Source organism: Hippocampus bargibanti, linkage group LG09 (assembly GCF_051943395.1).
Source record: "Hippocampus bargibanti isolate YZ-2025 linkage group LG09, ASM5194339v1, whole genome shotgun sequence".
Lineage (NCBI taxonomy): Eukaryota > Metazoa > Chordata > Actinopteri > Syngnathiformes > Syngnathidae > Hippocampus > Hippocampus bargibanti.
In genome coordinates this window covers 873,649-899,197 of record NC_142742.1, presented here as the reverse complement: position 1 = coordinate 899,197, position 25,549 = coordinate 873,649, and the positions used below count along the sequence as shown (strand labels likewise).

General features: G+C 42.6%; 1 protein-coding gene across 1 annotated transcript in view; it reads left to right on the top strand.

The window, feature by feature from the left end:
- plekhh1 (pleckstrin homology, MyTH4 and FERM domain containing H1) overlaps nucleotides 1–25,200 on the top strand; it is a 77,753-nt gene extending 52,553 nt beyond the window's left edge. The window contains exons 6-34 of the mRNA XM_089004037.1: nucleotides 3,762–3,922; nucleotides 5,516–5,578; nucleotides 5,647–5,796; nucleotides 5,984–6,067; nucleotides 6,228–6,309; nucleotides 6,378–6,557; nucleotides 6,725–7,437; nucleotides 7,512–7,590; nucleotides 9,053–9,144; nucleotides 10,446–10,596; nucleotides 10,675–10,811; nucleotides 11,918–12,028; nucleotides 12,115–12,201; nucleotides 12,502–12,663; nucleotides 12,730–12,810; nucleotides 13,620–13,802; nucleotides 13,866–13,977; nucleotides 15,115–15,227; nucleotides 16,402–16,578; nucleotides 16,655–16,752; nucleotides 18,017–18,194; nucleotides 18,276–18,431; nucleotides 18,505–18,602; nucleotides 19,567–19,708; nucleotides 20,557–20,720; nucleotides 21,557–21,686; nucleotides 22,977–23,060; nucleotides 23,152–23,298; nucleotides 23,825–25,200. Of these exons, the coding sequence (XP_088860163.1) occupies nucleotides 3,785–3,922; nucleotides 5,516–5,578; nucleotides 5,647–5,796; nucleotides 5,984–6,067; nucleotides 6,228–6,309; nucleotides 6,378–6,557; nucleotides 6,725–7,437; nucleotides 7,512–7,590; nucleotides 9,053–9,144; nucleotides 10,446–10,596; nucleotides 10,675–10,811; nucleotides 11,918–12,028; nucleotides 12,115–12,201; nucleotides 12,502–12,663; nucleotides 12,730–12,810; nucleotides 13,620–13,802; nucleotides 13,866–13,977; nucleotides 15,115–15,227; nucleotides 16,402–16,578; nucleotides 16,655–16,752; nucleotides 18,017–18,194; nucleotides 18,276–18,431; nucleotides 18,505–18,602; nucleotides 19,567–19,708; nucleotides 20,557–20,720; nucleotides 21,557–21,686; nucleotides 22,977–23,060; nucleotides 23,152–23,298; nucleotides 23,825–23,980 (4,248 nt within the window). The 5' untranslated portion in view covers nucleotides 3,762–3,784 and the 3' untranslated portion in view covers nucleotides 23,981–25,200. The remainder of the gene's footprint in view (nucleotides 1–3,761; nucleotides 3,923–5,515; nucleotides 5,579–5,646; nucleotides 5,797–5,983; nucleotides 6,068–6,227; nucleotides 6,310–6,377; nucleotides 6,558–6,724; nucleotides 7,438–7,511; nucleotides 7,591–9,052; nucleotides 9,145–10,445; nucleotides 10,597–10,674; nucleotides 10,812–11,917; nucleotides 12,029–12,114; nucleotides 12,202–12,501; nucleotides 12,664–12,729; nucleotides 12,811–13,619; nucleotides 13,803–13,865; nucleotides 13,978–15,114; nucleotides 15,228–16,401; nucleotides 16,579–16,654; nucleotides 16,753–18,016; nucleotides 18,195–18,275; nucleotides 18,432–18,504; nucleotides 18,603–19,566; nucleotides 19,709–20,556; nucleotides 20,721–21,556; nucleotides 21,687–22,976; nucleotides 23,061–23,151; nucleotides 23,299–23,824) is intronic.
- The last annotated feature ends 349 nt before the right edge of the window (nucleotides 25,201–25,549 follow it).

The window sequence follows — 25,549 nt, the reverse complement described above, 5'->3', positions numbered from 1 at the left end:
AGATAGCTAAGAGACAGCCAGCGAGAGATAGAACTAACCAATAGCTAACAGCTAGCTACCTACAGCTAGTAGTAATTATGCTATATTGACATTTATCCGCTGGGTATTTATATGGAGAATATATAGGCTTCGAACGAGGACAAAGGATTGATTTTGTGGACGGATGTGAACCCAAATACAAATAGAACTTTATAGTGGCTCTTTGCAATTGTTTTGTAGGATGATACTAGTGCAGCGTGTTCCACCGGAGACAAATCTTTTATGTGTTCTACATACTTGGCCAATCAAGATGATTCTGATTTGGATTTTGATCTGTAGCCATCTGAGGAAGCTAGCTGTATAACAAGCGAGCTATCTAGTTAGCCGCAAAAAAAAGAAAATATGATGTAGATGTGAAGCCATCCGAGGCAGTCTTCCCCCCATCTGGATCCTCGGGGTGGTCCAACGCGAAACCAGTAGGAGACGTTGATCCACGGAAGCTTTAACCTCACGCTCGAGTGTTGTAGCGAGCCCACGTGTCAAATGTTTGTTGATACAAGACGCGGTCGGTAAAACTGGCTCGGTTTCCGAGGTGGTCCTAGCTTCTTCTTTTGCTAAGTTGGAAAGTTGACGCTGATGTTCGTTCGGCTCACACTGCGACACCTTGGCGGAGCTCCAACCGTTTGGTTCCCTGACGGGTTACGGAGCGGTCGGTAGGGAGGGACTTAGCGCGTCGCCTTCAACGACGTTAAAAGGCTTGCCTGAACCAGGCAAGAGGTGACACCATTTGTCATCAAAGATGTGTTCAAAGTGCTAAGGGGTGTTAGCTAGCAACATTTGGTCGACATGTCTATCGTGAACGGACCCACCAAAAATCAACTGAAAAACCAATGTTTACAAAACCATTTTGTCTGGTACTATCGTTGGTGACCTCCAAAACAAACAAACTCCTACGAAGGATTTTATCCAATTGCTACCAACGTTATTTTGCTAACGTTACACATTTTTCACTTTGGTGACTGCCCAACGATTGATAAAAAAAACTAAAAGTAATGATTAGCTTTCCACCCCCCCCCCCTCCCCAAACTGAACAGCTTTACGTCAAAACCGCTAGCCAGTGGTCATCCCGGGTCCAAAAGTCTACGCATGCTAAACTTGTGTAATTTTGTATGGCTAAGGCCTGCATTTACGAGCAGGCTAATTGCAGGGAGCGACGGCGCACGGTTTTAACTGCCGGACTTTGAACGTCTCGTCTGCCGCTGTCTTTTTTGTCTCTTCCTACTTGACTTTGTTCGTGCCGAAAGTTAGCCATTTTTGTTTGAAGTGCCCATCTGTCGATATATCCATCGACCTAGCTTGGCACATCTCGACAAGAGATCAAGCTAGCAAAATGGATAGCTAACCAGAGAGCAAGAAATCCAGATAGCTAGATCGCAGCATAGCCAGTTAACTGAATAAATGGTTTGCTAGCTAGCTACATAAATGGTTTGCTAGCTATCTAGATAACTGGATTGCTAGCTAGCTAGATAATTGGATTGCCAGCTAGATAGATACCTAGATAGCTAGCCAGCTCGTTGGCTCGCTGGGTAGCTGCATACCAACGCGAGCCATCTATTTACCCAGCTCCCTTGATTCTTTGTCTTATGTTGCTATCTAGTTAGCCCGTTTTTTGCTAGCTCGCTAACCATCCTGTCTAGATGTTCTAACCAATTTTCATGCTGCTTCTTTCTGAAGCTAAATTTTCCTCATCCTTGTGTCACAAAGTCCCTAAACGTTTCTCAACTAGCTTCCTCCACACAAGGTGGAGTTGCCCCGTCAGTTTTAGGGCTTTCAACACTTTGTCCGTTCGTCTTTACACATTCTTGCCTCCTTCCTCTGTGACTGTGAGAGCTGAAGAACCCCCCCAAAGCCCACCCCACCCTGAACTAGCCTCTTATGGGACTGTGGCGCAGAAAGACACCATTGTGCCAGACCCGACTAGCATCCAGTTTCAGCCCTGCCTTGTAATTAAGAAGAGATTTCACGAAGGAAGTTTGGGGTTTTGAGGCAGAGCTGACCCGCTTTGGACGAATGAACTCGAACCCCCCCACCGCCTCCCCCGAAGTCACATCCTCCCCCACTGAGGTTTTGTGTGTGGGCATGCGATGGAATGGAAATCAAGTTTCAAGCTTGACTCGATCCAGCTGTTTTGTTCGTTTGAGGGACTGTCACGAGGGTGTGTGTGTGGGGGGGGGGGGGGGGTCAGTTTATCCCTTGCACTTTTTGGTCACTGAATCATCAGGACGGAAGTGAAATGACTCTTGTTTTGTAAATGAAAACACGTGCCACGCTTGCTTGAGGAAACGCCATTAACTCCTTCACTGCCAGCCGATGTGCCAAAATGTGTCCACTGCAGTGCCAGGGTTTTTGTCATTTGTCATTCGAATTCCCGGACCCACAGAACATTGAGTTTTAGGATGACATAAACATGCAATGCAGCGTAAGAAAGCTTAGGAAAAAAATGAGTTAATTCCTCAACTGTCGTTCCGCAACTGGAACAGATTATTTGCATGGCAATTATTTTCTAAGGGAAACATGAACTTGGTTTGAGTACTATGTTGTCTTTTATAACCCGAGGGTCTACCATTGATGTAAATTAGTATTATCATTTCCTTTGGTTTGTTATTTTGGATAAAAGACACATTTTCAAATTTTGTATTGGTTCCTTTTTTGTAAAATATGAATAGTTTTTTATTAACTCATTCACTGCCAGACGATGTACAAAAATATGTCCACTCCAGTGCCAGGGTTTTTGTCGTTTTCACTCAAATTCCAGAACCCACATAATATTGACTTTTAGGACGACATAAACATTCAATGCAGCGTAAGAAACCTTACTTAGACTATCTTCTTTCATTAGAAAAAATGAGTTGATTCCTAAATGGGTCTGGAGTTATATGAGCTTGAAATGAGGGCAGAAATGCATACATATTGGCTCATATAGCGCTTTAACAACAGCTAAAGCTGGAAGAAAGCTCTAGCATGGAAAAAAGGGAAATGCTGCCCCCACGTGGAAAGGAGAAAAAAAACAATGCTTGAGGTCTGACCAGCACTATATCGGCACTTAAACAAGAAAAAAATCAACACCCGAACATATTCGGAAATCTCGCTCTACGTCATATTTTCAATTTCCGAATACATTTGTGAATGGCTCTGAATGATTTAAGTAGCATCTGTCTCCACCCGAGGAGGTCCATGAAAAAAAATGGCACCTTGCGCAATAGACATCGGAAAACAGGCCGACCTTCAACTTTTCGCAGTAAAAAAAAATCTACTGCATACTTAATAATAATAATCCATTTGATTTCTATGCGCCTTTCAAAACTCTCAAGGTCACTTTACAGCCACAGGATAAGTTTTTCTGTGGGTGAGCAGTGGCAGCCACACGCGCCAGCGTTCACTCAATCTGCAAATGTACAACACTAACTCAAATATAAAATGGTCATGGCAAAAATAGTTCTCAACAATAAACTAGTGCCGTACTGATGAGATCAGAGAGTAATTGAGAGGTTAGCAGTAACCCCAATTTCTAGGCAGGGCAAGTTGGCAAAAATTAGATGACTATGAAAACACAAAATAGCATTGCAAAGATAGTTCTGAACAATGAACTAGTGCCGTACTGATGAGATCAGAAAGTAATTGTGAGGTCACCAACGTCATGTTTATGTCATCCTGTAACGAATGCGGCGACTCCTCTCATCCGTTATTCACCACAACCACCACCTTGACCACCCTCATTTCAGGTGGGAGGGAAATCGCCGAGGAAATGGCCGACGTCCTGGAAGGACGCGTGGGCGCCCCCTCCTCCGGCGCGGATTGGCAGAAACGCTGCGTGGCTTTGGAGATGCAGCTGCTGAGGTTCCGACTCCAAGCGGGAAAAATCCGCCAGCTGCTGGCCGAGAAGGTAAAAAGACACCCGAAAGCCGTCGTGGGTGATCCAGGATGCGGGTTTTGTGCGGGTGGACTGAGTGAGGCTCAAGTGTTCGATTTTACACTCAGGCGCAGAATTGCAGAATTCTCTCAGATGACCTTTTGTTTGAGTGCCGCTTTTTCATGGTCTCCACCGAGTTTCTATTGCCAAGTTAAGAGTGTTTTACACATTGACCCACTTTGGTGTGGAACGAAAAAAAAAGTTGAAGAACGTGAGTGGATTAACTGGTACTCGTAAGAGGGAGCATATATTTTCACCTCTGGCATCTTTTAACAGACTCCCTTTGCATTTTAAAGGACAATCGACGTCACTTTTTAGTTTCTTAACTGACATCAGAAAAACGTTTTATAGCATCTAAAATACCCAAAACACGCAGTATGATATTTTGAGTCAAATGCAAAACACCAAGAAAAATGACGTAAAAGTGTCCAAAATCTGCAAAAAATGGAGCTGCGAATTGGGCATTTTCAGAAAGTCCCGCCCCCAGTTTGTGATGTCACGCCAAGACGTCTTGCATTTCTGGAGAATCAAAACAATGGATTCAGATTCAGAAAATTTGCTTTCTTGTTACACCTCCAGTTATGAATATGATTCAAATAGTTCTGAAGAGGAAAGCATACATGTTTGCAATCGATTAAAGAATTTATTGTGTGCCATTTTGAGGCAACATTAGGGAGAAATGGATCATCAGAAAAGAGGCACAAAATGGCGACCTCCTGTGGCCACCTCCGTTTCCACAGGCTGATAAATTCCTTATATGGAGCTTGAACGCCCTCTTCTGGCGGCTTTTGGATGTAACACGAGGTCTTCAGACCAAACAAGTACAGCAAAATACATTGACGTGATGGAATGACTGTAGCAGTCATTCTATCACGTCAATGTGTCTTTTTTCGGTCAGGAGCGTTCCTTTAGTGACGTCACGTACGGACTCGTCACCAACTCAAAAACAAGACTTCCTGAATATTCAGCGCGAGTCTTAAAATGTAAAATATAGCTACATGCAGTGGAATCGTATTAAAATACGCTCAGTAGAAGTCATTCTTAGCCATTTTACAAATTATGGACGCAACTTGTCCGGAGACGTCGGTTGTCCTTTCAAGTTCTTTTTAAGATTGTTTTCAAATCTTGAAATGGCCTCGTGCCGTCTTACCTCTGAACCGTTCCGCTGTTCCGAACTTAGTCTGCGTCTCAGGTCTGCGGACCGGACACCATATCGAAAACTAAGCGGAGGCTTAGAAGGCCGAATCTGCGCTCGTCCTGTTTTGATGAAACATTTTGACAAGAAAATTATGGTTTACCTTTTACACTCCCCCCAAAAAAAAAACATTTTCCCACAGTTTGCACTCTCGTTTAATCAGCAGCGGATTGCGTAGCGGAACCCATGCAGTGGTTGACCAAATACCATTAATTGCTGTTTAGGACGTTTTCACGTCTGTCGGCATTGTTGAACTTTCCCACACGGTTTGCTGTGAAGAGAGGAAGAGGGCGGTGGGGGGTCGCGCTAGGGTTCTTCCCCCCGCCGTGTGAAACCATGGTAACCCGGGCGCCTTTGTGTTTTTGACTCAGATGCAAGAGTTAGAGCAGCGGGTGATCGAGGCCGACCAGCGTGCCGACAGCGCGGAGAAACAGGTAAAAAAAGGGGGTCAGCTTTTGTCCTGCGTTTCATTTCTCAACTTCAACGAGTTCCAACTTTTCAGATGCAGACCATGGAGGAAAAACTCAAGTCGGCAAATGTGCAAAGTAGAGGGTCCGAGAACTTATTGAACAGAAAGTATCAAGATCTGATCGTCCGGGTTCGAGAAAAAGATGCCACTATCAAGAAATTAGAGATGCAGCTCGAAAAACAGGTGCGGCAAGGTTGGAAGTTTTTGTGGGTCTTGTGATCCGCAAAATAGTTTGCAATAAAATAGCGTTAAAAAAAAACGTCTCCTCACTTGTGTCTCGAAACCGTCAATGTCTCCACCTCCAAATTTTGAGACCTGGCAGAACACTTTGGTTCGCCTATTGGTAATGTCATGTTTTCACCTCCTCCAGGTCGTAGTCAGAGCCCAGGAGGCCAAAATCATTGAGGAAAAGGCGGCCAAGATTAAAGACTGGGTGACCATAAAGCTCAGAGAGGTCAGTTGCGTCCCGTTTTGGAAATATGATGCAGAAGATACCAAAATTCGGTGCCAAAGTGGCGTCAGACTGTACTAAAGGGCCCAATTTTTGTGCGACACAGTCTAGTAAGCACTGTCTACCTTGAATGAAAATAGCGCCCAACGTCTATTATCTCTAGCTGGAACAAGAGAATCAGCAGCTTCAAGAAGCCAACGTGAAGCAAACTGAGCAGATCAGGTTGCTCCAGGACAAATTGCAAGGTCAGCAAAGATCTCATCCTTCACCTTTTTCTGCATAAAGATCTCACGAGTGTCATGTCGTCCCTTAGCTCTTTTAGAGAAATCCATCACCTATCCCGCTGGGTCCCCCGTAAGCTTCCCGGGGCCGGACGTCCAACCGGGACCTGGCAGTCCCCCATTTACTCATAGCAGTCCCGGTACGTCAACCTCATGGGATGACAGCAGGAGCCCAGCGGTCACCCGTGGAAATGCTAAGAACTTGCCAACAGGTGACTGCTCATTTGTGTCTATTGCTGCCCTGTGATTGACTGATGGTTATAATTTGAGTTTTATGGGGTGGTTATGCATCAGGAGGTCAGGAACTAGGAAGATGGGAACCCGGGTGTTATGCAAATTTATCAATGGCCCAATCTCGTTACGTTCTTCTTGCTCTCAGATTTGAAAAGATCTCCAGAACTCACCCAGAAAGGGATTTTCAAAGGCTGCATTCCAAACCCCAATGCTCACTCACAAGGCCAAAGCAGGAAGAACCCTAAACCAGAACCCGTCATCTGCTCCGAGGGTAAAGACTCAGACGAACTGAACACCAAGTTTCGCTCCCAGTGCCTTCAATCGTCTTCGTCTTCTACCTCAGCGTACGAGATGCCCCAAGGACCCCCGAGCTTCTCAAAGCCTCCCCTCCGCCACGCGCCCCAAAGCACATTCATACCACTTTCACCCTCTACCAACAAACTCTTTCCCAAGCCCACCCAGACAGAGGCCCCCCAATCAGTTGCCAGTCTGACCTTACCCAAGATCCGGACTCCGCTCATCCCCCGCGACAGCATCCAACTGGTGAAGAAGCACTTCAGCCAGCCCCAGCACAGCCTGGACCGACTCCACCAGCTGGTCAGCATCGACATCCTGACGCCCTCGTCCACTTGTTCCACCCTCACCGCCAGCACGTCGCCCTTTTCCCAGCCTGTCGAGGAAACAGACATTGACGGCAAGTTCCCAGACAGCATGGATGGCGTGGTAGAAGGGTCGGGATTGGAGGAGCCCCGGCAGCAGGACGAGCTCCCTCTTGTGGGTCACTCAGGGGATTTGGAGAGACTGGATCCTGACGTTCTGAAACCGCCGACGCCTCCCTTACATCGCTTCCCTTCGTGGGTAGGCGGGCTTAATGCAAACTCATTTGGATTTTGCATCTTTGGGTGATAACGGAACCGATTAACTCACTCTAGGAGAGTCGAATCTACGCCGTGGCCAAGGCTGGAATGAGAGTATCTGAGGCATCTCCTGGAGCCAGGTGCCCTGGTCGAGGTGAGTCCCTACCCCCAATTACTAACCATTCGCCTGCATTAGATATGCCTTACCCAGTTTCGAAAACTTTGTAGAACCACCGGGAAGAACAGTCCCCTGACCCTCAGCCAGTCAACAAGTACTGCCTCACTGTTGTGCGGTGTTCCACAAGGCTCAATTCTGGGGCCTCGGCTGTTCTCACTCTATCTGCTCCCGTTTGATCTGAAGGGAACAGTATTTCCTTCCACTGCTATGCGGTCTGACTGTCAGGTCGACGTCCCGCTGAGCAACAAAAATCGCCTTTTCAACCAAACCAAACCAAACCACACTCACAGTGAGTTCATTCACTTCATCCAACAAGCGACACTTGGATGCTAACTTCCTGCGAGTCGAGTTGCGATCCATGGGTGGCCAATCATTCATCAGCCACTCCAGCACTTGCGGGGTGGTCGCTTGGGATCCATCGTCGCAGTCTTTAATGTCACTTCCTGAGGCCCGAGGCCGGAGGCACCTGTGCAGGTGTTGGCTCATTTTAGGCTGCAGATACTCCCTTCCCTCAAAGAAAGAGGCTCTTTAGCGGAAAGGCGGAGAGACAGCTGCTTTTTAATCATGGCCGATGAAAGGAACGAGGCCCAGGTGTAATTACGCTTTCCATCGCCACGTCGTTCCTCGTGTTCAGCGGGAATGCGTGATCCCCGGCGAGGCTTGGCGGTACTGCTAAGAGCTACTGTGGATGATGCGGGTGCTCAACTTCAGCTTCAATTGTCTGAATGGCTGATGTGACATCACAGGCACAATATGGTACCTCTACAGTCTTGCTAGTCTCTGCGGCGTAGGCAGTGCCAGCTGCCTGGATTATACATTATTTTTTCTTCTGGGCGCACCAGAGTAGCGTAACCCTGCGAAGGGTGTTTACGGTGTTGCATTATGAACACTAAGCTACATGGTCAGCTGCTTTGTGTCCCGTTGAAGCCAAAGATACTTGGGAGCTCCCAAGATGTGGCTTTTCGTCGCAGTGTCTTATTCGGCCAAAAATATCATCGTAAAATGTAATTGACAGTAAATACCATCATACTCAAGCCATGATGACATAACGTACATTTCAATATAGTACTATATTAAGTCCTTCACTGCTATTCACAAATTTATTCGCAAGTTGAAAATATGACACAGCGCCATTCCTGAATTTTTTTTGGACATCCACCCTCATTTCAAGCTCAGATAACTCCAGACCCATACTCCAGACCCATTTTTTTTTGCTAAAGAAAGAATAGAGTAAGATTTTTTTTACGCTGCATTAAATGTTTATGTCATCCTAAAACTCAATATTCTGTGGGTCCTGGAATCCAAGTGACAATGACAAAAACCCTGGCACTGGTGTGGACACATTTTTGCACATGTGAAGTCAATCGTGAAATAAAATGTGCATATAAAATGAAAGTATGTCATAACGGATTGAAACTACAAATGGATTTGCCTTTAGGGTCCATCTTGCCCCCGTGCCCAGCGGCCAGTCCATTCGCGCAGCTGATTTACAAGAACATCAGCGTTCCGGTGTACGCCACACTTAAAGGGGTGAGTCAGCCATTGTTGTTTGGAAGCGTTTCTGTTTTCGTAAAGATATCGCAAGTCGCCAAACACAAACGCAGCAAACCGCCATTTCTACCATGTACACAAACATCAAACCCAGGTCACATTTGCCAGCATAGTAGTTGAAATAACACGCCGGAATAAAGGATTACAGACAACAACAACAACAACAACAACAACACCAAATGTCTATGAGATGGGACAAAAGTACGACTTTTACTGCGAGATCATGAAAATAGTGAGTCAAGAAGTTTTTCAGCTAACAACGGAGAACAAGTTCTCCACAAAAAGTCTGCAATTTCTTAACTGCAAAATCATGAACATGCTGAAGTTCACTTCCTGGACGCTGTATGATTGTAAAAAAAAATACCATAAAAAATAATAATCATAATACAGTAATAACAATGCCCAAACATGCACATATGCTCCACGACTTATGAACATTCGAGTTACGAATAACGGTACATACAAACATTTTTGTAGTAACATATGTAGTATGTTGTACATCTACATATCTTGATAATACATATATTTTATTCAATGTTTATTTTTCAGTACAAACCAATACAGGTTACTTATACAAGCCCTATCTATTGGCTGGTTGGCTATCTAGCTAGCTATCTATTAGCTATCTAACTGGCTAGCTAGCTATTTATTAGCTGGCTATGGGCTGGCTGGCCAACTGTTAACTAGATATTAACTCGCTGGCTAACAATTTATTAGATACCTATTAGCTAGCTAGCTAGCTAGCTAGCCTTGTATTTATTTGAGTTATTCCGGGTTGAGTGAACGCTGGCGTGTGTGGCTGCCGCTGCTCTCCCACGGAAAAAAAAACTTATCCTGTGACTTTAAAGTGACCTTGAGAGTTTTGAAAGGCGCTTATAAATGCAATGTATTATTATTATTATTATTATTATTATTACATACTTACATAAACCTTCAACATACTTATATCAGCCTTAAACATACATTCCATACAAAGCATAGCACAGAAGCAACTTACGAACAAATTCAACTTACGAATAAATTCACCTTACGAACGACGATTCGGAACATATCTCATTTGTAAGTTGGGGAGCATCTGTGCCTTACAAAATTGACCTTTCTCTAAGTGTAAAAAGCAGAATCAAAGAGGATTTCACGTCCTGTTTTCAACGTTCTTCCAACCGAACAACGTGAAACAGAATAACACACCTCCATCTAGTGGCCGATAGTGGAATTACACATGACATAAACAGGAGGTAGCATCGATTTGATTTGAAATGGTGGCAAATCCACGTGCTTAGAAAGCCACTCAGATCAGCGCCGCGCCTCTGCGGGATAACGACGATTCCAGTTCCGAAGATGACAGCGGCTCCCTCGTTAGCTTGCGGACCTCCATGCTGAGTCCGGACAAGCGGGGCGGCGTCCCTGGGAGTCCCCGTGCCATCAAGAGAGGTTTGAATTATTATTATGATTAAATTCATGTCATCAAACGGAAGGATGCATTATCATTGGCCGTTCCGGAACGTCCAGGTGTGTCCATGTCGTCCATTAGCTCCGAGAGTGACTACGCCATCCCACCCGACGCCTGCTCCCTGGACAGTGACTACTCGGAACCAGAACACAAAGTCCAGAGGACCTCGTCTTACTCCTGTGAGAGCACCGGGCCCGTGAGTATTCATCGGAAAGAAATTCCCACATTTGTTTGGGTTTTGATTTTTCTAGCGGGCGTGCCGATAAAGCGTTGGGCAGACCTCTGGCAATGTTTTTTTCCCTTCCACGAGGAGGTAGCATTTGCCTTTTGTCCATGTTAGCGCTTTGTTACAGCTTCGGCTGTTGTTAAAGCTCTATAGAAACTACAGTAAAGTCTCGTTATATCGATATTGGTTATATCGATAGTACTGCTTATTACGATACTATTTCTATGAACGCAAGGAAAAAATTTACATGCCGCAGGATCGGATATATCGATAGTCCGGTTATATCAATATTTTTTTCCCACTCCCGAGAATATCGATATCACAAGACTTTACTCTAATTTGAATCTATTGCATTTTGTACATCTGCCCCCATTTGAAGCTCTAATAACTCCAGACCCATATAACTTAGGAATGAACAATTTTTTTCTGATGAAGAAAGAGACTCTAAGGTTTCTTACGCTGCATTCAATGTTGATGTAGTCCTAAAACTCAATATTCTGTGAGTCCTTCAATTTCAGTGACAATGACAAAAACCTCGGCACTGGAGTGGACAAATTGTTTGCACATCGTCTGGCAGTGAATGAGTTAACGATGGACGAGTACCGATACCAGTCCGATACGGACCGATTTTTTAACGTTTCTGGTATTCGTATAGACGGGTGGTGTGAGCCACTTACACTAAGCTGTGAATTTTGATTATTATTATTATTATTATCAAAAATCGTCGTATCATAAGTATGGGTGGTCGTAAGTACAGTTGGTCGTAAGTCGGATGTTACCTGTATTGGCTATCTTGATAAACATATCCAGGTAACATTATTATTATTAAGACAAAAGAAAGCTGACATTTAGTCCTCCTCGGCAGTAGTTGGCGCTATACTACTGCGGTTGGACAGACGAAGAAATTCATCATTTTTTTGCCATTGTGTTAAACGAATTATTATTTTCAAAACTCAACGACTATTAAAAAAGTCCATCTTGAGTGCGGTTAGGTGCCTTGCTATATGTTAGCATATGAAGGTATTAGCATTTTTTTGCGATTGTCATTCAAACTGGTTATGGAATGATGCGTTCAGGAGACGTTGGAGAAGTCCGGCTACCTTCTGAAGATGAGCAGTCAGGTGAAGACGTGGAAACGCCGCTGGTTTATCCTGAGGAACGGGGAGATACTCTACTATAAATCACCTGTAAGTTAGCCCGTATGCAGCAAAAAAATACATCAATACAAATATTACATCAAACATTTTTCCAATGTCTGCGCGATGTTTCCCAGAGCGACGTCATCAGGAAACCTCAAGGCCAGATTGAAATCAACTCATCGTGCCACATCGTACGTGCAGAAGCAGCACAAACCTTTCAAGTACGTAACAGCTAGCGTAGTTAGCTAGCTATTAGGTATTTTATTTATTTATTTCCTTGTTTGTTTTATTTATTAATTTGTGTATTTATTTATGTATTTTTTTGTGTATGTATGTATTTATTTATGTATTTGTGTATTTAGTTATTTGGTTAGTGAGTTAGCTAGTTAGCTATGTATTTAGCTAGCTTAGTTAGCTATTTATTTATTTATTTATTTATTTATTTATTTGTTTATTCATTTATTCATTCATTCCTTAATTTCTTTTTAATATTTACTTATTTTGTCCCGACATATTTGCAGTTGGTGACGGAGAAGAAGACTTTCTACCTTACGGCGGATTCCCCCAACATTCTGGAGGACTGGATTCAAGTTTTGCAGAACATCCTCAAAGTTCAGGCGAGCAGCCCAGTCCGTGTGGATTCCACCTCCGCCAAGCCCACTGTGAGCGGCTGGCTCACAAAGGTACTTATGTTTGACTTCAGTTGCTAAAACGTCATATTTATTATGATATTTTTTTTTTCTTTCCAGGTCAAACATGGACATTCCAAGCTGGTGTGGTGCCGTTTGGTCGGAAAGGTCTTTTACTACTATCGCAACCAGGAAGACAAGGTAAATCACAAGCAAATTACAGTTAAGCTAGTTAGCAACTAGCACACTAACAGTCTTCAGCGGCACGAAATGCCGAAACTAGCCGAAGCATGCTAACGTTCCAAAGGCTTAACTGTTGCTTTGGGAAACAAGAACAAATAGCTTCTTCTGCATTGTTACACACTTGAAACAATCACAGGGATAAACTGAACCTGTTAGCTAGCATGCTAACATTCCAAGGGCTAAACTGTTGCGTTTGGAAGAAAGAACAAATACAGGGAACATCCGACTTCCGACCGAGTTCCGTTCCGACCAAACGGTCGTAAGTTGAAATGATCGTAAGTCGAAATCCATTCAAAATGTTGAATAGAGATGCTGGCTGCCTGACTACAATTGTCCTACGCGTTGCCTGCCTGCTAGCGCGTTGCACTGCCAGGCGTAGAATTAAATAATTAAAAAATAGGGTCTGGGTGGTCGTAAGTCTAGCTGGTCGTAAGTCGGATGTTACCTGTAGCTTATTTTGCATTGCTACACGTTTCGCAGCAATAATCTGCTCTAGTTAGCAGTAATTATGCTAAGATTCCTAAATTGCTAGAATAGGCAAAGTTAGCATTAAGAACAGGCGGCTTTGTTTTTAAAAATTGACCGGGCTGAGCTATTTCGCACTTTAGCACGCTAACACGTGCTCACTGTCTAGAGCAGGAGTCACTACGCATGCGTTTCCCCAGAAGCTACCTGATGCCCACGGGAACTATGTTGATAACCGCTGGAAATGCTAAAGTGGCTATGCGCTAACATGCTTAAATAGTGAAATAGCGTCTACTCCTCAGCTGCCTCTGGGCCAGCTGCAGCTGCGCTCGGCGTCCGTCCAGGAAGTGGACCGCTCGTGCGACTCAGACGAGGACTACGAGGCGGGCGTCCGCGGCGGCTTCCTGTCGTCGCACTGCACTCTGGTGGTGAAACCGGGCAACCACAGCCCCTCGTACCTCCTCGTCGGCACCAAACAGGAAAAGGTCAGTTCGCCGCCACACGCTTCGATGGAATCTACCGGATTTTCCTCTCCAATTCGTTGACAGGATGCGTGGTTGTACAACTTGTGCGTGGCGGCGGGAAGTGGCGCTGACCGCAAGGTGGGAACAGAGTGTGAGCAGCTCATCGGTAAAATGCTTGATGCTGACGGAGACGCCGGTGAGTGACATGCTTTCATACCTCCGACATGAAGAAATGTAATTGATTTTGTGTGTTTAATTGAATTCAGGTAATTTATTTATTTTAATTAGATTTGTTTGTTTGTGTATTTATTTATTTATTTGGTAATTGAATTGGAAAAAAACCTTTATTAGTCTTGTAGTGGAGAAATTTAATGGTATTTTATTTTATTGTTAAATTTAATTAATTAATTTTAATGTAATTTATTTATTTATGTTATTTATTTATTAAATCTCAAGTCTGTTGGAAAAAAAAGTGGAAGCAGAGTAATTACAGAAAATAGTTTTTATTATATGAAAAAAAGTCGCAAATTTTCCAAGTTCTGTCTGAAAACAAAGTTAGTTTTTTTAAGAAAATAAGCAAGATTTTTTTCATACGAGTAAAGTCCTTCAATGCCAAACTTTTTTTTTTTCATTCAAGAAAAAACACTCAAAGGACAACCGACGTCTCCGGACAAGTTGTGTCCATAATTTGTAAAATGGCTTCAAATGACTTCTACTGAGCGTATTTGACAAAGATTCCACCGCATATAGCTATATTTTACGTTTTAAGACTCGCGCTGAATATTCCGGAAGTCTTGTTTTTGAGTTGGTGACGAGTCCGTACGCGACGTCACTGAAGGAACGCCCCTGACCGAAAAAAGGACACATTGTAGCAGTCCTTCCATCACGTCAATGCATTTTGCTGTGCTTGTTTGGTCTGAAAACGTCATGTTGCACCAAAAAGAGCCAGAAGAGGGCGACCAAGCTCCATGTAAGGAATTTAGGTTGTCCTTTAATAATCATTGGGCAATTTTATCAATAGTCTGTTTTTTATTTAATCTTAAGATAAAGTTTTTATTTTATCAATAAAACTCATGTCTTTTTTTTGCGAAATTGGATCTAGAAATGATTTGAACTTGTTGCATCACATCTTGCGCAGTTGTTTCACAAAATACTTTGATTGACTGCACGGTTGCTATAAATGGAGCGACGTTTATTCCGCAACGAGTTATTTTCATGTCGGCGTGTCTCTCTCTCTCTCGCTGTCTCACTAAACAGCTGGCGAGTGTTTGACAGCCATTTTTTTTATTTATTTGGCATTCTTCCTGTTTTTATGTCATTTTTTTTCTTCCAGAAAGCAGCCTGTGGCAGAGCGACGCCCTGAGCTTCTCCAAGGAAGGTCTTCGCTCGCCGCTCACCACGTTGCCATCGGACGCCCTGCAGACGGAAGCTCTCAAGCTCTTCAAGGTGCAGCAACAACAACCATAAAAAAAATATAGTGATACCTCAGCTCACAAACTTAATTGGTTCCCAGAAAGTGTGAGTAAGGCAAAAAGTCCATCTGCCAAACATTTATTTCCCATAAGAAACCATTAAAATGAGAATAATCCGTTAGCAGGTCCCCATAAAACATAATTTTCTACTAAATACGCCTTAAAACTACACAAAATGTACCTTTTTATATGTATGATAAATGTGCTATTGTATTGTAAGTAAAGAAATTCATATCATAAAGTAGTTTTATTTACCTTTCTGCTGCTTGTTGATGTAGTTGCCTCTTGATGATATCCGAGTGAAGTTGCCGTGCTTTCTGGCCGATAATACCCTCACACACACGATCCCCTGCTAGCTGCTTTTCGTTAATTCAAATCAACAGGTTTTTCAACCTCTTCTATTGCCTGAGACCGTTGCTTAGACAACACCAGAAACACCCTTAGCCACACGTAGCAATGGTCGACTTAGCATACTGGTACTAATTATAAATAATAATACATTTAATTTATAAGCGTCTTTCAAAACTCCCGTGAGTTTTTCTGTGGGTGAGCAGCGGCAGCCACATGCGCCAGCATTCACCCAACCCGGAAGTAACTCAAATACATAGAAAGCTAGCTAGCTAGCTAACAGATAGCTAACTACCTAGATAGCCATATAGCTAATAGATAGCCAGCTACATAGCTTGCTAGCTAGCTAGTCAGAATAGATAGCAAATGGATAGCAAATAGACTGCCAGCTAGGTAGCTAGCTAATAGCAAATTATTTGTTTCGTTAATGTATTCACTTATGTCACTTGTTGGATCCAAAGGTAGATAATCTTTCAGCGAGTTAGCTAGCATGGTTAATCACGCAGTCCTGAGATGCTAAGTGACACAAACGCACACCTCGCAATTTTCATTTGTGTCCTATTTGGCTTAACGCTAGCCTGTGGTGGGATCTTTTTCGCTCCCATAATAGCAAAAATACCCCACTTGATAACAAACCACATCTGCACTCAAAGAGGCGCTGATCCACCGTGTGGTTTGGTGTTCATCCGCCAAGAACTAGTCCGCCAGCCAAGATTATATGCTCGTGAATTTAATATTCGTTAGCTAAAGCGTTCGTAAACTGAGGTATCACTGTATATCATTTGTCTTTTTTTGTGCAGTCATGCCAGCTGTTCATCAACGTCCTGGTGGAGTCTCCGTGCGTGGACTACCACACGTCGCTGGCGCAGAACGCCCTCCAAGTGTGCCTGTCGCACCCGGAGCTTCACAACGAGATGTACTGTCAGCTCATCAAGCAGACCAACCGCCGCACGCCGCACGACTACTCCGTCACGCAGGTTGGCAACCTTCTTCCTGCTCTTTTTCTTCATCCCTCAACGCCGGAGCTTCATTTGGTGTTTTTTTTTATGGCAGTGCTGGCAGCTGCTGTCGTTGTGCGTGGCGCTCTTCCTTCCCCAGCAACATTTTCTCTGGTACCTCAGGCAGCACCTGCGTCGAAATGCCGAACCCAGGTGAGATGCGTCAACTCAGCAAAACCGTCTCATCCGCCATCTTAACACATTGACTGCCAGTCACCAATTTATTCTGAATTAATTTGATTTAATTTGAATGTTTTCATGTGTTGCTGCACCATTTGTGTTCATATATCCATTGCCTCAAAGGATAACATCACGATGCTAGCACGAAGCTAACTCATTTGCTACCATTCACTAATTAATTCGGGAAATGAAAATATGACGTCGAGCGCCATTCTCGAATTTGTTCGGGTTTTGTTTTTTTTTCATGCTTGGGTGCCCATAAAGTGCTGGCCATGGCATCTGGTAATGTGTTTTTTTTACTTTCCACAAGGGGGCAGCATTTCCCCTTTTTCCATGTTAGCATTTTGTTCCAGTTTCAGCTGTTGTTAAAACGTTATATAAACCAACATGTATGTATTGCATTGCATTTTGGACAGCCACCCTCATTTCAAGCTCCTATAACTCCAGACCCATATCATTTAGGAATTAGCTAGGAATCTATTAACTATCTAGCATTATATTAGCTATCTAGCTAGCTTCCTATCTTTTTGAGTTATTCCTGGTTGAGTGAACGCTAGCGCGTGTGGCTGCCGCTGCTCACCCACAGATAAACTTATCCTGTGACTGGAAAGTGACCTTGAGAGTTTTGAAAGGTGCTTATAAATGAAATGTATTATTATTATTATTATTATTATTATTAACTCATTTTTTATAAAAGAAGATATAAAAAAAATCTACTTAGTATTCAAACCAAGTTCATGTTTCCCTTAGAAAATAATTGCAATGCAATTAATCCGTTCATGTTGCGGAACGCTAATTTAGGAATGAACTCTTTTTTTTCTGATGAAAGAAAAGTGTTTGTAACACAGTATTGAATGTTTATGTCGTCCAAAAACCCGATATTCTGCGGGTCCTGGAATTCAAGTGACAATGACAAAAACCCTGGCACTGGAGTGGACACATTTTTGCACATCTGGCAGTGAATGAGTTGAATACAACCCCTTTCATTACTACTCAACACAACTTTATTGATTTATATAGCAACTTTTAAAACCAACGTCACCGGATACAAAGTCGAATGAAAACAGTAGTGGCCCCGCAATTGAACCTTGTGGAACACCGGATTTTCATGTTACTCCGAGGTGCTCCGTCTGCCAAATCCTTTTTTTTTTTCAATCCAAACTCTTGACATGACAAAGAAGGGAAAAAAGAATAAGGCGGGAAGCCATTGACCAATCCCCGTTTCCCCCGGTCTCAGTAGCGACGTGGGCAAATACGCAGTATATTGCCAGCGCTCCGTGGAACGAACGCTGCAGAACGGCGAACGGGAGGCCAGACCGTCCCGCATGGAGATCGTCTCCATCCTTCTGAGGAACCCCTACCACCATTCCTTGCCCTTCAGTATCCCCGTGCACTTTATGAACAACACTTACCAGGTTCGTCACGTTTATCTCACTCGCTGCTCGGGCCACAATTGCAGTTATGAGCCACTTATGGGCCGCTTTTCCCTGCTGCAGGTGGTGGGTTTTGATGGCTCCACCACCGTGGATGAGTTCCTCAACACTCTGAACCACAGGATCGGCATGCGGAGTCCCCAGCTATCTGGTTTTGCGCTTTTTACCGACGACCCGTCCGGAAAGGACCTGGATCACTGCTTGCCGCTTCCCGCCAAGGTCTGCGCAGCGCAGCGCAACGGAATGTTGACACAGTCACTATGAAGGATTTGGTGTTTTTTTTCTATCCTAGATCTGTGACGTTATTTCCAAGTGGGAGCAGGCGCTCAAGGAGCAGCACCCGGGGAAGAATGAAGGCACGCGGATTGTACGCTTAACTTACAAAAACAGGTAAGACGTTTTTGACATTGGGGAAAAATGGAGTCCGCTCAAGATGACAAAAGCAACTTTATTCTGCTCACTTATAAGAATTAATAATAATAATGGATACATGTATTTATTTATTTATTGATTGATTTGTCAATGAAAAGGTTTCTTCAGCCGTCATCTCCACTTCTTTGAAGGTGTCGTATTTTGTACAGAAGTACACACCTTCAAAAGAAGTACAGATGACGGCTGAAGAAACCTTTTCATCGATGGACCACTCCTGTACGACTGGGAGCTTACACACTTATTTATTTATTTGTTTATTTTTAATTTTAAAATGTACATTCTAAATTTTAAATTTGTACTTTTTTTTATACTTTTAATTTTTAATTTCTTTATTTGTTTTCATTTTAATTTTTCATTTTTCATTTTTGTATTTATGTATTTGTTATTTTTGGTTTATTTGTTATTTTCTATGTTTTTATGTTTTCTTTTTTATTTTTCATATTTTTATTTTCTATTTTTTATTGTTTTACTTATTTATTTTTTATTTTATTTTATATTTTTAAGTTCTTTATTTTTTTCATGTTCATTTTTCATTTTTGTATTTTGTATTTATTTGTTATTTTCTATGTTTTTATGTTTTATTTTTTTATTTTTCATGTTTTTATTTTTTATTTTCTATGTTTTATTGTTTTAGTTATTATTATTATTTTTATTTGTTTATTTTATGTGTATTTTTAACACATCTATTTATTTATGCTGTTTGTTTCATTGGGACAGTGCACACATTAATAACCTATATTTTTTTTTATTGACATAAAATTAATACAATTGCCAATCACATGATCTAAAAATAGAAAGAAAGAAGAATATCAAGACAAATATCTACATTTTGTATCGTATTATTATGAATTGTTTTCATCACCATACGTGAATTGTGGAAACAGAAGTCCGGAAGTCTCTTGAGCTTTTCCCTCCTTTGCAGGCTTTGCTTCCGCTGTCAGGTGAAGGGCGAGACGGAGCGCGAGCGCCTCCTGCTGGCCCATCAGGTGAACGACAGCGTGCATCAGGGCCACTTCCCCGTCAACAAAGAGCTGGCCATGGAGGTGGCCGCCCTCATGGCGCAGGTAGACAAACAAGAACAAGAAAAACACTCCATCTCATAGACCGTCCGTCATCTGGACTTCTTTGAAGGTGTCGGACGTTTCGCCTCTTATCCAAGAAGCTTCGTCAGCAAACTCAAGTCTTACTGGTAGTTTCGGCCCTATGTATATATATATATATCCCTACTGTCTAGACGTGGCGGTGCCGGACTCTGCTATGATTGGTCCCCGCTCTCAGGTTGGGGGGAGCAAAGGACTAATCCCTGCGGCTCCACTGATTACTTCTATTGTCCTGACTGACGACTGGCCTTATTGCCCAATTTGCCATGGTATCACCTCATCAGCATAACTAAGGCTTTTTTGCAGTCAATTGTACTGACGATCCAAATTGAACCTCACCCCACCATTACGGTTAAGGGAAGGTTTTTGCTGTTTTATGATTACCAGGGCAAATTGGGCAATCGGGCCAGTCGTCAGTCAGGACAATAGAAGCAATCACTGGAGCCGCGGGGATTAGTCCTCTGCTCCCCCCAACCTGAGAGCAGGGACCAATCATAGCAGAGTCTATATATAGGGCCGAAACTACCAGTAAGACTTTAGTTTTCTGACGAAGCTTCTTGGATAAGAGGCGAAACGTCCGACACCTTCAAAGAAGTACAGATGACGGCTGAAGAAACCTTTTCATCGATGGACCACCTCCTGTACGACTGAGAGCTTACGCAGACGTGTCCATCCAATAGAATACATCTTTACAAATAAAATAAAAGTCACATCATTTCAAAATAACACACCCCGAGCGGAATTTAAAACAAAGCTAATCGGCGTCAATGTCAAACGTTTGCCGAGTCAAAATGACGGTAAATTTTGACAAGGTGGAACACGGCGATCTGGAGCGAACGCCCGCCGCCCCTCTCTCGCCCTCCTCGCCCTCCTCGCCCGCTTCGCCTCAGCCCAAGTCTCAGTTGCTCCTCCTGCAGGCGTTGGAACGTTTTTACCCCAAACGCTACAAACAAAATGGCGACGCCGAGCAGCTCAGGTTAGTCACATGTTTTCTGTGTTGACAAGAATTTTCTTATTTTGACAGCCAGATTAACTCATTCACTGCCAGACGATATGCAAAAAATGTGTCCACTCCAGTGCCAGGGTTATTGTCATTGTCACTCAAATTCCAGGACAAACAGAATATTGATTTTTAGGACTACATAATAATAATAATAATAATAATAATAATAATCCATTTCTATTATAAGCGCCTTTCAAAACTCTCAAGGTCACTTTACAGTCACGGGATAAGAACATGTTTTTTCTGCGGGTTAGCAGCGGCGGCCATACGCGCCAGCATTCACTCAACTCGGAAGTAACACAAATAGATAGAAAGCTAGCTAGCTAATAGATAGCTAGCTAACTAGATAGCTAATATGTTTCCTGACTCAAATAGCTAGTTAGCTATATTGCTAATAGATAGCTCTCTAGCTAGCTAGATAGCTAATAGATAGCTTGCTAGCTATATAGCTAATATGATTCCTGACTTGACTTGATAAACATTCAATTCAGCATAAGAAAGCTTAAACTCTCTTCTTTCATCGGAAAAAAATTAACTCCTAAGTTATGAGTCTGGAGTTATCTGAGCGTGAAATGGGGGCGGCTGTACCAAAAGACAAATGCTGCCCCCCTCGTGGAAGGGAAAAGACATTACCAGAGGTTTGACCAGCGCTTTATTGGCAATCCCCCTCGCAAGAAAAACTAAAATCCGAACAAATTCAGGAATGGCGCTCCACGTCATATTTTCAATTCCCGAATAAATTTGGCAATGGCAGTGAATGAGTTAATGAATAAGTCCACCGAGTGTACGAAACGCGTCTTCCTTTTCAGGGAGCTAAGCGAGCGTTTGTCGGCCAGGTGGTCGATGCTACGCGGGTGCAGCGGGGCCGAGTGCGTCAGGATTTACTTGACGGTGGCGCGCAGGTGGCCCCTTTTCGGGGCCAAACTCTTCACGGTTAAGGTACGACTATTTTTTTTTTTTTTGCTAAAACAATGATTCAAATTGCGTGATTCCATATTTTGCATTTGACTTATCGCAAGCGGGGTCTGTAAGCTAACCCCCCTTGTCGATGCACAGTGATTTTTACTAACTCCTTCACTGCCAGACGCAACTCGAACAGATTAATTGCATCACAATTATTTTCTAAGGGAAACATGAACTTGGTTTGAGTACTAAATTGACTTTAATAACCTGAGGGTGTACCGTTTATGGAAATTAGAATTAACATTTGCTTTGGTTTATTATTTTGGTTAAAAGACAAATTTTATTACTTCCTTTTCCGTAAAATATGAACAGTTTTTAACTCATTCACTGCCAGACGATGTGCAAAAAATGTGTCCACTCCAGTGCCAGGGTTTTTGTCATTGTCACTCAAATTCCAGGACACACAGAATATTCACCTTTAGGACGACATAAGCATTCAATACAATGTTAAAAACCTTACTTTCCTTTCACCATAAAAAAAGAGTTAATTCCTAAATGATATGGGCCTGGAGTTACATAAGCTGAAATGGGGGGCGGCTGTACAAAATACAATGCAATATATACATATTGGTTTGTACAGATGCTCCCCTACTTATGAACACTCGAGTTACAAACAACGGTACATACAAACATTGTTATAATAATAATAATAATAATAATACATTTATTTCAAGCGCCTTTCAAATCGCTTTTTTTTTGTAGTAACATATGTAGTATTCTCTCCAGCAGTACATGCACATATCTTTATATAGCTCATATTTTATTACATTTTTATATTTCACTACAAACCAATACAGGTTACTTATACAAGCCTTAAACATACTTATATAAAACTTAAACATACTTATATAAGCCTTAAACATACATTCCATACAAAATATAGCACAGAAGCAACTTATGAACAAATTCAACTTACGAAATAAATTCACATTACAAACATTCACGACCGTTTGTAAATTGGGGAGCGTCTGTATAGCGCTTGAACAATAGCTGAAGCTGGAACAAAGCGCTAACATGGAAAGAAAGGGGGAAATGCTGCCCCCTTGTGGAAAAGAAAATAAATATTTCCAGAGGTCTGGCCAGCGCTTTATCGGCACCCAGGCAAGAAAAATTTGGGAATGGCAGTGAATGAGTTGATATCATATCCGAATGTTTTGACATACAACACAGTTTTCAAATACCGTTTTATTTTTTCACAAATATACATATATATTTTTTTATTGTATTTAATTTTCACAAATATTTTCTGTGCGTTGGCGTTTGCAGGCCGTCCACGACGCCCCTCACGAGCAACGACCGGCCTGGTTGGCCGTCAACGAGGACGGGCTTTGCGTCTTGGACTACGCCATGGTGGCTTTTTCTCTCGGGAAAAATTGACAAACAAATTGGGCATCTCGGAAAAATAGCACCACTGTTTTTTGTTTGATGGTATTTTTTTTAGCATACGTTAGCATCGTACGCCTACCAGTCGGTGGTCACCTTTGGCGGCTGCTGCGACGACTTCCTGTTGGTAGCCAGCCAGCAATCGCAGTCGGGATGCGGGAAGAAGAGCGTGGAGAAGCTGCGCTTCGCCATGGCCAAACCAAAGGTAACGCCGCGGCCCCTGCGCGATGTCCAAATTTGATTCTGTCGATATAAAATCAGGGCTGACATTTTTTTGAATCTTCTTATTAATTTGAATGTCTTCATGTGTTGCCACACCATTTATGTTCTAATATCCGTTGCCTCAAAGGATGACATAATGATGTTAGCATTAAGCTAATGCTCAGAAGTCGGCGTCTTTGTTTTAAATACACAACATGCTATTCCATAGTTTGATGTGTACTTTGACAATATAGACTTAAAGGATAACATAATGATGTTAGCCTTAAGCTAGTAGTCTAAAGCCTGTCTTTCTTTTGAATACACAACATGGTATTCCATAGTTTGATGTGTACTTTGACACTCGACTTTCACAAGTGGCAGTGGCATTAAACAGCTTGAATAATCTTTTTTTTTTGGGGGGGGAATAGAGTAATCAATAAATAATCATGTCAAAAACAGCTTGTATCCTAAAAAAAACAAAACTCGCAAACACACCTGTTTGTACTGGCCCCGTATTTACTCGTGCGCAGATCCTGGAGTTGACTCTGCTCATGGCCAGCTACATGAACCACTGGACCCCGGGCGCCCCCCCCAATACTTCCCAGGAGCCTCAAGCGCACTGGGATGCCAACGCCCGCCATTTCCCCACCATGAACTACACCACCAAGGCCCCCACGCTACTCTGACCACGATGACCAACTTGGGGGGGGGGGGGGGGTGGAGTCTCCAAGGTAAGCATTAGCATTGTGAGCCATCTCCCCGACCAGTGGACACTTTCCGTAAATGTGAATATTTACGCAAAACGAGCAAAACACGAACGGACGCTGCAAAGACACATGCTATGACGTTAGCGCCCCTCCCCCCCCTTCCCCGGATAAAATTACCGGTAGATTTCCACCATTGAGCCACCATCGTTTTTACAGTTTCCCCTGCTCGACTAACCTCCAGATGTCCTAAAATGGGACAAGAAGAAATTATTTTAAAATATGAGTTGGTTTGTTTTTTTTTCCCTGTTTTTGAGATCACTGGTGTCCAAGTCAAGGCCCAGGGGCCAAATCTGGCCCGCCACCTCATTTTATTCGGTCCACAAAGCAAATCAAGCATGTCAAGTTCCATGATGCTAGCTAGCTAAAGTCCGAACTAAAATTTCAAATTGTCCCATATAAACCACAATAAGTCATTAATTTTGACTCCAAATATGAAAAGTAGTTATTCATTAATTTGTTGTGCGTTCTGTATGAAATAAGTGGAGGAGATGAAACATTCTAATGGCTAACGGCCCCCAAGAGGAAACCGTAACGACAATGTGGCCCGCGGCAAAAAAAAAAAAAAAATGAGTTTGACACCCTTGCTTTAGATTGTGCTTTTTCCAAATGATATATATCATTTTTTTTGTGGATATTGACTCAAAAATGTTGGCCTTTTTTTATTTGCTCCATTAAGCGTGCTGATTAACGAGGCGTCTGACTCAATGTTGCCACCAACTGGACATGTAGAACCATTATTATTTGGCGTTGCGACATGTGCATTAAAATGGGAAAGAACCACTAATACGACGTATTTAGCGGCTAAACTGTCGATCATTTTGCTAATTTTACAGAAACGAACTTAACGCTTAAAAAATGCGGAAAAAATCAAATTGCTCTTGTTTGTGGACCAACATTAATTTATTATTGTTGCCAAATTGATTTTTTTTCCAGGAAGGGGGGGGGGGTTAACTCCAAAAAATGTTTGCCATGGTGAAAAAGGGAAAACTGTTTGTGTCCCATGAAAATAAAGTTGTCCAGTTGTTGAATTTTGTGTTCATTTCTTGGCGCAATAATTGACATGTGTCCTTCAAAATAAAATGTGAAATTACTTGTATTTTTTCTGGTACTTTTATATTACTTTATATTCTGCTCTAATCACGATTCTGAAGAGTTAAGTGGCTCATATATTTCTATAAGAACAGACATTAAAAATGTGATCCGTCCCTCCATGTTTTTTTTTTTTTTTTAATTTTGATTCCCCATTTGTATCTTGCTGATTTTTCACCTTCAGTTTGACCGTTTTGACTTTTAACTTCATGTCAGTGCTCGGGAGGTGACGAGGGGGGAGGTCTGCCCTTGAACTGCTCATCCAAGTGGACATTTTTTTGTTCCTGTTTATTTCCATGTACATACCAAGTGACACGTATCTGCTATGGCTGTGTTTGCACGCGAAACAGCCCATATGCAATTAAGAATTTGGGGCGAGGTTGACTATAAATGACAAGT